The sequence below is a fragment of the Corythoichthys intestinalis genome, chromosome 12 (genome assembly GCF_030265065.1).
Source record: "Corythoichthys intestinalis isolate RoL2023-P3 chromosome 12, ASM3026506v1, whole genome shotgun sequence".
NCBI classification, from domain to species: domain Eukaryota; kingdom Metazoa; phylum Chordata; class Actinopteri; order Syngnathiformes; family Syngnathidae; genus Corythoichthys; species Corythoichthys intestinalis.
In genome coordinates, this window is record NC_080406.1 from 43,597,302 (window position 1) to 43,608,038 (window position 10,737).

Here is a 10,737-nt window from a genome sequence, read left to right on the forward strand (position 1 = left end):
AATCCCTTTGAAGTGAGAAGGTTGGCAGCAAATGAATAAATGTTTATTCACTGCCAGCCCTATCAGTTCAAAAGGATTGGACGTCAGTCATTATCAATGATAGTTAATGAGTCAAGAAGTTTACCATTAATATAGATAGCAGCTGATACATGTAATACCAAGGGCAGCAGGGTGGTGGGGCAAAATTTCCATAAATGATCAAAAATAGATTAAAATTTTTACTTTGGTGGAATGGCACACATTAGTGAGTTAGTTTTCGTTTTAGTATATTATTAGCACAAAATTGTTGCTAATCCATCCGGTCCAATTGGATGGGACTTCTATTGCCGTCAATCGCAGTTTAATCACAATGTGCATCTTGCGTTTCAGGGGATCCTGAACCCAATGCAGGCCTTTCTCAACACGCTGGCATTCCACGGCTGGACGGGTTTCGACGTGGACCTGAGCCTGCGAGGTCGCAGGGACCCGGTCTGGGAGTCGGCATCCACGTCGGCTGCCAACGGAGGTGGACGCGACTCAATGTTGGGCACGGCCCTGCTCTACCAGAGTCACGTGCAGGAGGCGAAGAAAAACATGAACGGCAACGGGCAGCTGCAGTCCGACGCCATCAGCGTCCTCTCAGAAGGTAATTGGGCTCACGGCGCCGCCAATGGTTCGCCCATGTACGAGGGATGGTGATGAAGGATGAATGGACTGCTACTTTTATTCAATCCGAAAATGTGAGCTTTTATTTATGTGATTAGTTTTGACTATTGCTGATACCTGCTAGAACTGAAAGTGTAATCCTGCAACAACATAGAAGTCTTTTGGAAAGTTCCATGACTGGTAAACGCCAGTTCTTGAAAAGCAACACAAGTACTTAGAAGTTTTCTGACGGATTCCAGGATTGGTAAGTGTCAGTGCTGGAACTTTTCTGACAGATGAGGTTGGTCAGAAAAGTTCCGAGACTTTTGACGCTAGTCCTGTAACTTTTCCGACCGATTCCAGGACTGGTATCATACCAATCCCGGAACTTCTCTGACAAACCTCATCTGTCAGAAAAGTTCCAGGACTGACATTGCTCCAGTGCAGTACAGTACTGGGACTTCACCAACAGTTGGGCTCTGTTAGAAAATCCTGTAACTTTTACCAACAGAGTAGTTCTGGTTTTGAAGGCAGTCTCGGAACTTTTCCGACTGGTCCTCTGACTGTCCTGGTAAACTTTGAGGACTGGTACAACGCCAATCATGGAACCTTTCTGATGTATCTCACAGATTGCAAACAAAACAAAAAATTACGATGAAAAGAACAGTTCTTGCATAACACTTTCGATCATTGTAAGATCTCCATTTCCTGTTTCTCTTTACGTGGGTAAAAAAATACATGTAACATCCTACAGGCTCATGTTCATTACTAATAACACAACACAGATAATTCCATTCTGTTCTGGTCTCGTTAAGGCACCCACTAAGCAAGGGCGTAGGTTTGCATAGGGACGATAGGGACATAACACTACCAACTTTTTAGGATGTTCAAATTGTCCCCACCAACTTTTAAGCAACCTTATTTGCATTATATAATGACTTCAGTTACATAGGTACAGTGGGGCAAATAAGTATTTAGTCAACCACCAATTGTGCAAGTTCTCCTTCTTGAAAAGATTAGAGAGGCCTGTAACTGTCAACATGGGTAAACCTCAACCACGAGAGACAGAATGTAGAGAAAAAAAAAACAGAAAATCATATTGTTTGATTTTTAAAGAAATTATTTCCAAATTAGAGTGGAAAATAAGGATTTGGTCACCTACAAACAAGCAAGATTTCTGGCTGTCAAAGAGGTCTAACTTTTTCTAACGAGGCTCCACTCGTTACCTGTATTAATGGCACCTGTTTTAACTCAATATCGGTATATAAGACACCTGTCCACAGTCTCAGTCAGTCACACGCCAAACTCCACTATGGCCAAAGAGCTGTCGAAGGACACCAGGGACAAAATTGTAGACCTGCACCAGGCTGGGAAGACTGAATCTTCAATAGGTAAAATGCTTGGTGTAAAGAAATCAACTGTGGGAGCAATTATTAGAAAATGGAAGACATACAAGACCACTGATAATCTCCCTCGATCTGGGGCTCCGTGCAAGATCTCACCCCATGGCGTCAAAATGATAACAAGAATGGTGAGCACAAATCCCAGAACCACACGGGAGGACCTAGTGAATGACTTACAGTGAGCTAGGACCCCAGTAACAAAGGCTACTACTATCAGTAACACAATGCGCCGCCAGGGACTCAAATCTTGCACTGCCAGACGTGTCCCCCTTCTGAAGAAAGTACATGTCCAGGCCCGTCTGCGGTTCGCTAGAGAGCATTTGGATGATCCAGAAGAGGACTGGGAGAATGTGTTATGGTCAGATGAAACCAAAATAGAACTTTTTGGTAGAAACACAGGTTCTCGTGTTTGGAGGAGAAAGAATACTGAATTGCATCCGAAGAACACCATACCCACTGTGAAGCATGGGGGTTGGAAACATCATGCTATGGGGCTGTTTTTCTGCACAGGGACCAGGATGACTTATCTCTGTAAAGGAAAGAATGAATTGGGCCATGTTTCGAGAGATTTTGAGTGAAAATCTCCTTCCGTCAGCAAGGGCATTGAAGATGAGACGTGGCTGGGTCTTTCAGCATAACAATGATCCCAAACACATAGCCAGGGCAACCAAGGAGTGGCTTCGTAAGAAGCATTTCAAGGTCCTGGAGTGGCCTAGCCAGTCTCCAGATCTCGACCCCATAGAAAATCTGTGGAGGGAGTTGAAAGTCCGTGTTGCCCAACGACAGCCCCAAAATATCACTGCTCGTGAGGAGATCTGTATTGAGGAATGGGCTACAATACCAGCAACAGTGTGTGAAAAGCTTGTGAAGAGTTACAGAAAACGTTTGGCCTCCGTTATTGCCAACAAAGAGTACATAACAAAGTATTGAGATGAACTTTTGGTATTGACCAAGTAATTATTTTCCACCATGATTTGCAAATAAATTCTTTAAAAATCAAACAATGTGATTTTCTATTTTTTTTCCACATTCTGTCTCTCATGGTTGAGGTTTACCTAAGTTGACGATTACAGGCCTATCTAATATTTTCAAGTGGGAGAAATGTTTTTTAGTCAACCACAATTAGTGGTTGACTAAATACTTATTTGCTCTACTGTAATTTCGATTCTTCCCATATGTTGTAAGGATAGAATTGACCCTGCCATTATTAAGTGAATTATTTTCATTATGTTCAGACTTACATTTACACTTTTTCACTTGCTAAATGTGTCATTTTTTCCCCCTCAAACGCATGTTTGATTGGAACCCCCCACCATCCCCCCTCCAACACACATACAGCACCGACAGAAATACGACAACATGCCACCTCCTCCGCCCTCTTTGAAGAGGAGGGATGTTAGAAGTTTTTTTCAGTTAGCAACCACTGTAAGTAATGCGAAAAGACGAACACACCACTAATTTTGCTAATGAAAGTCCGACCTGCATCAGAGTTAGCATAACATTAAACTGTCTCAACTTGCTCACTTGCAAAACTCGAGCAGGAAGTTGCTTTTGAGAGAAGTGTCCTTCTGTATGTGTTTTCTATTGTTAACGTTAATTAAACTGTGAGATATGTAGTGAACCAAGGTTCATCCCTTTCTCCCCTATTTTCATTTTTATTTTATTCATGTTCCTTCAAGCAACCAAAGGAGCTTCCATTTTTTTTGGTTAAGTTTGGTAGTATTTTACCTGAAGTAAGGCTCAATTTTTTATGTATTTTTGTGATTACCGGACTAAGTTTTTTCAGTTATATTTAATTTCTTTATTCAGACAGACAATGTTGAGCGGTCTTAAGACAAAAGTTTATTTTTGCGTTCCTGGACAGCTAACAGATTATTAACAAGTTTGTATTATTGTGTATGTTAATATGATTTAGTTTAGTTTAATATTGGAATTTAAATTTGCTAATAAAATCCAGACATTTATTTTGAAGGTTTTCAAAAGTTTAATTAGTTTTTAAAAGTTTAGTAGTTTTTGAAAACAACGGTTTGAATTGAATGGTGTACAATGGTATGAAAAAGTAACTGAACCTTAAGGAATTTCTCACATTTCTGCATGAAATCACCATCAAAAGTGATCTGCTCTTTGTCAAAATCACACAGATGAAAAAACTTCTTTAACTAAAACCATCCAAACATTTATTGGTTTTTATATTTTAATGAAGATAGTATGCAAACAATGACAGAAGGGGGAAAAATAAGTAAGTGAACCATTACATTTAATATTTAATATTTATATATTTATTTAATATATTCAGAATGTGTATTTTGTTTTTCCTTAAACCATTCTGAAGTTTATTTACTCCTGTGTTTTGGATCATTGTCTTGTTGCAGCATCCATCTTCTTTTTAGCTTCAACTGTCTGACAGACGGCCTCAGGTTTTCCTGTAAAACATCCTGATAAACTTTTGAATTCATTCTTCGATTAATGATTGCAAATTGCCCAGTCCCTGAGGCAGCAAAACAGCCCCAAATCATGACGCTTCCTTCAAGGGCTGTCAAAATTAACACGTTAACGGGCGGTAATTAATTTTTTAAATAAATCATGTTAAAATATTTAACGCAATTAATGCAGGCGCGGAACAACCCACTCAAGCAATGCCGCGAACAGACTACAATGGCGCCGTTTGAAGTATATTGAGCGCTGTTATTTTCAATGTGACCGGCATTGTCAGATTGAGCAGTAAGGAAGAAAGTGGTCGAGCGAGAGAGGGGGCGAGACAGTAGAGAAAGTGTGCAGTTAGCGCAGGCTCAAATGCTGCATCCCCCACATGCTTATGTTTTGTTAAAAAAAGTACCCACAAAAAGCCATCCAACGCCTCTCAGTGTTTATATGTACGCCGCCGTCTTCCTCAGGAGGAAATCGGACGAATCGAGCCAACTGACAATAATGAGCCAACAACAATCGCAGGTCCATAGCACCGCCAATGACCAAGAAGGGCGAATTGGTAACGCAGGCATTTATTGGAGCCGCACTATTTAATGGAATAAGCAGTGGCATCTCTTCCACAACTGTTATAACTATTGTGGCTTGCGACATTGGGAAGAATAGCTGGAGATGATCTTTTACTTAACACCATGTATTGTACTCAACGCAGAGAAGATATACCATTTGCAGCGACCACTGTGACTCATGGTTGCTCAAATTCCCATCATGCATTTGGGCAGTTAAGAACATTTAAATTGCTACAGTATCATTTGGTGAAAGCACAACAAAAATAATATTCCTATCTCTCAAAAATAAAATAATGTTCACATAAAGAAAAGCGCTCAATGCAAAGAGATCTGGCATTCCCAATCAAAATAGCTATGCAAAATAATACTCTATTCAAACATTAAGTTTAGCTCAACAAATACATTAGATGGCGATATTTAGTCGCAATGTACAAACTATCAAAATTACTATAACTTGTTCTCACATTTAAGAATTACAAGTCTTTCTATCCGTGGATCCCTTTCACAGAAAGAATGTTAATGTTAATGCCGTCTTGTGGATTTATTGTTATAATAAACAAATACAGTACTTATGTACAGTATGTTGAATGTATATATACGTCTTATCTTTCCATTCCAACAATAATTTACAGAAAAATATGGCATATTTTAGAGATGGTTTGAATTGCGATTAATTGCGATTAATTACGTTTAATTAATTTTTAAGCTGTGATTAACTCGATTAAAAATTTTAATTGTTTGACAGCCCTACTTCCTTCACCATGCTTCATGGTGGGGATGAGGTGTTGATGTTGGTGAGCTGTCCCATTTTTCCTCCACACATACGTTCTGTGCTACTCCCAAACAATTCAACTTTGGTTTCATCAGTCCACAAAATATTTTGCTGAAACTTCTGTGGAGTGTCCAAGTGCCTTTCTGCGAACATTAAACGAGCAAAAATGATTTTTTTAGACAGCAGTGGCTTCCCCCGTGGAGTCCTCCCATGAACACCATTCCTGGCCATAGTTTTACATATAGTTGATCTGTGCAGATAGATATTGGACTGTGCCAATGATTTCTGTAGGTGTTTAGCAGACATTCTATGGTTCTTTTTTACCTCTCTGAGTATTCTGCGCTGAACTCTTGGCGTCATCTTTGGTGGCCGGCCACTCCTTGGGAGAGAAGCAACAGTGCCAAACTCTCTCCATGTGTAGACAAATTCTCTGACTGTCGATCGATGAACATCCAGACTTTTAGAGATGGTTTTGCATTCTTTCCCAGCTTTATACAAACCATCAATCCTTGATCGCAGGTCTTCAGACAGCTCTTTCGACCGAGCCATGATGCACATCATACAATGCTTCTCATTAAGACAATTCTTACCGGGTGTGTGTTTTATAGTGGGCAGGGCAGCTTTAAACAAGTCATCAGTGATTGGGCACACACCTGACTGAAAATGTTTGGTAAAAATTGGTTCCAATTGCTCTTTAAGTCTCCTTAGGCAGAGGTTCACTTACTTATTTTTCCCCCTTCTGTCATTGTTTTCATGCTATACTCATTAAAATATGTAAACCTATAAATGTTTGAGTGGTTTTAGCTGAAGTAGACACTGTATTTTCATCTGTGCGATTTTGACAAAGATCATATCACATTTGATGGTGATTTTATGCAGAAATGTGAGAAATTCCAAAAGGTTCAGATATTTTTTAATACCACTGTATCACCTGAACCAATTCATATGAAAGTTAATTTAATTAGGTTCATATTCTTGAGAAATGTAGCCCTAACCCCATTCACCCAATATGTTTGCTTTTATTAATGTCCCATCTCCAGCAAAATGTGTGCATGAAGGTTAATGCTGTTATATCGTCACTACCAATGTTGAGACCAAACCTACGTCCTTGATGTGAACTCCAAGCAAACCTCTGAATTTTTACACCAACTTTTTGTCTCGTCACCATTCATCTTCAGTCCATTTGTTTGTCTTGTTAAAGTGTTCACTAAGACAGACAACGTGATGTCCTTGTGTTGCGGAAGAAGAAATGTCGACGCAATTACACAGACATCTTGAAAACAAGCACGTGCTGCACTAATGCGTTTGAACGATTTGTTCCTATTTCTAAGCCATTTTTATATACTATGCTGTATTTAACAAAGTTCTGCTCTAGATTCCTATTCTCTCTTTAGCAAATGAATCTCTCTACTTCTCAGCTCACTTGCTGCCATTGACTGTGATGGACATCCAATCCATTTTGACTGGGAGGAGAGAATGAACGAACCCCCAGTCCGATGTACTGGATGTCCATTACCATCAATGGCAGATAATGAGTTAACATAGTCAAACATGCTGCATGTAGTATTTCCTTGTACTTTGTAATTCTTTTGCAGTCTTCTTCACTTTATATATTTCATTTTCTGTATGGTGTGCCACAAATAAAGATGCATCTTACACATTTTAAAAACGCCTGTTGACACTTTATTACGATGATGTTAGAACTTTTGTTTGTATATGACCAGTGAATTTCCTGCATGTTATATACACAGTGGGGCAAATACGTATTTAGTCAACCACTAATTGTGCAAGTTCTCCAACTTGAAAATATTAGAGAGGCCTGTAATTGTCAACATGGGTAAACCTCAACCATGAGAGACAGAATGTGGAAATAAAAGAGAAAATCACATTTGGTTTGATTTTTTTTTAAAAGAATTTATTTGCAAATCAAGGTGGAAAATAAGTATTTGGTCAGTACCAAAAGTTCATCACAATACTTTCTTATGTACCCTTTGTTGGCAATAACGGAGGCCAAACGTTTTCTGTAACTCTTCACAAGCTTTTCACACACTGTTGCTAGTATTTTGGCCCATTGCTCCATGCATATCTCCTCTAAAGCAGTGATGTTTTGGGGCTGTTTTGCGGGCTGTCGTTGGGCGACACGGACTTTCAACTCAACAGATTTTCCACAGATTTTCTATGGGATTGAGATCTGGAGACTGGCTAGGCCACTCCAGGACCTTGAAATGCTTCTTACGAAGCCACTCCTTTGTTGCCCTGGCTGTTTGTTTGGTATCATTGTCATGCTGAAAGACCCAGCCACTTCTCATCTTCAATGCCCTTGCTGATGGAAGGAGATTTTCACTCAAAATCTCTCGATACATGGCCCCATTCATTCTTTCCTTTACACAGATCAGTCGTCTGGGTCCCTTTGCAGAAAAACAGCCCCAAAGCATTATGTTTCCACCCCTATGCTTCACAGTGGGTATGGTGTTTTTTGGATGCAATTCAGTATTCTTTCTCCTCCAAACACGAGAACCTGTGTGTCTACCAAAAAGTTATATTTTGGTTTCATCTGACCATAACACATTCTCCCAGTCCTCTTCTGGATCATCCAAGTGCTCTCTAGAGAACCGCAGATGGGCCTGGACGTGTACTGGCTTTAGCAGGGGGACACGTCTGGCAGCGCAGGATTGGAGTCCCTGGTGGCGCATTGTGTTACTAATTGTAGCCTTTGTTACTGTGGTCCCAGCTCTCTGTAGGTCATTCACTAGGTCCCCCCCTGTGGTTCTGGGATTTTTGCTCACCGTTCTTGTTATTGTTTTGACGCCACGGGGTGAGATCTTGCATGGAGCCCCAGATCGAGGGAGAATATCAGTGGTCTTGTATATATTCCATTTTTTAATAATTGCTCTCACAGTTCATTTATTTACACCAAGCGTTTTACCTATTGCAGATTCAGTCTTCCCAGCCTGGTGCAGGTCTACAATTTTGTCTCTGGTGTCCTTCGACAGCTCTTTGCTCTTGGCCATAGTGGAGTTTGGAGTGTGACTGACTGAATTGTGGACAGGTGTCTTTTATACCGATAATGAGTTAAAACAGGTGTCATTAATACAGGTAATGAGTGGAGCCTCGTTAGACCTCGATAGAAGAAGTTAGACCTCTTTGACAGCCAGAAATCTTGCTTGTTTGTAGGTGACCAAATACTTATTTTCCACCATGATCTGCAAATAAATTCTTTAAAAATCAAACGATGTGATTTTCTGTTTTTTCTTCAAAATTCTGTCTCTCATGGTTGAGGTTTACCCATGTTGACAATTACAGGCCTCTCTAATCTTTTCAAGTAGGAGAACTTATTTTTTTATTTTTTGGAGCTGGGCAATGATTACACATTTTAATAGCAATTAATCACACGCGATCAACTATGATTACTCGAATTGTCATCCAATAATAATTTTAGTATTTTCCGTGCATTTATTTTGAAACCCACTCGAAATATGTTGACTTCGTATTTAAACGCGATGAAAATGGGTAATCATTGCCCAGCCCTAATATATTCTTTCGATAGCAAAATAACTGCGTTAGAGGGTAACTTTTAAAACCACAAAGTAATCGGTGCCCGTCCCCCTCCCTTGTTTTGTCTCGGTAGGTTCAGAATCTAGCACAGTTGAAATCCACATATCCAGCGAGCTACCAGACTATGGCGATATAGATGCTGATGAGGAATCCTTGGGGACGTCAGGGAAGCACTAGCCAACGTCACATCGCTCTAAACTACTGTTGCTGGTAAAAAAAAAAAAAAGTACACTGGGAGATTTCTGTAGCACAGCTCATTTTCTACTTCTCTCGTGTAGCCACATACAGTAACCTTGAGAACATTAGAAGCGTGTTGTTGACTGGTAATTAAGAGATGGACGTAGTATTTTCTTGCTTATGTAGGTTCTATTTGTATTTTTTAGGGATATCACTATACTCCATGCTGCCTAGTTAATGTTTTTTGCACTTTTATTCTTATTAAATATCCAGTTTATTATCGAATGTGTTGTGAATGCACAGAAAAAAAAAATAGAGCTAATTACAATCTTTTTCTTTTAAGAAGACAAAGATGATTTTTTTTTTAAACATACTGTTGTAATTCTACTTACGAAAATAAATTGGTTCTGATGGTAGCTTCATAATTTGAAAATTCAGTAAGTAGAGACGCGTTTTCCATGTATATGCCCTCATCTGTTCCAAGCCCCCCAAAATTCTGACATCTTTTATAATGCATAAAAATGCATCAAAATATGTAACAAATACATGTTACAAATAGATTATTGCACAATAAACATAAAATCGTAGTTGTGCATAATATAAAAAAACAAGAATGAAGAAAAAGTTAATACACTCATGTAAAGCTGTTGCAACACTAGGGGTGAATGAAGAGGACACTGGGATACACACATACACATACAGCCGAGGTTCCTCTTAGCCAACTGGATGCCAGGAATGCTAGGCAATAGCCAATGTTGCATTCCATAAACTCTAGGAGCTGCGAGTACCAGCCATACTGTATTTTTGCCTTTTGGATCCTGAAATTTCTTAACAAGAAGCAAATGTTTGACACGGAGAATGGAAGTCTGAGTGTCCGGTTGGTCTGGGCAGTGTTAATGTTTCACATTGGAGTATGACCTACTCCCATTGTGATCATTCAACATATGTCATTTATTAAGACAAAGCAGGGAACAGGAAGGGGTTAAGGGGGAAAAGAAGGAGAGAGAGACAGAAGAAACACAACAACAAGAAATACATTGAACGTCTACACTAACTATGAATATGTTGGTGTTATCGTCAGCTAGATGTATTTCCGGTTGACACCATGTAGGGGGCCTGTTGATCAGGGAAAGAGAGTGGGGGCGGAGTCTAGAAGATAAGTGATTAGGAGGGGTGGAGTGTACACAAATCAACCCTGTGATCTAGAACCTAG

The 10,737-nt window shown here is 39.7% G+C and overlaps 1 protein-coding gene across 1 annotated transcript in view; it reads left to right on the forward strand.

Annotated features, from left to right (window-relative positions):
- Positions 1 to 10,180, forward strand: part of LOC130926522 (G-protein coupled receptor 143-like) — a 32,983-nt gene extending 22,803 nt beyond the window's left edge. The window contains exons 8-9 of the mRNA XM_057851447.1: positions 370 to 625; positions 9,421 to 10,180. Coding sequence (XP_057707430.1) covers positions 370 to 625; positions 9,421 to 9,524 — 360 coding nt within the window. The 3' untranslated portion in view covers positions 9,525 to 10,180. The remainder of the gene's footprint in view (positions 1 to 369; positions 626 to 9,420) is intronic.
- Positions 10,181 to 10,737: the final 557 nt, after the last annotated feature.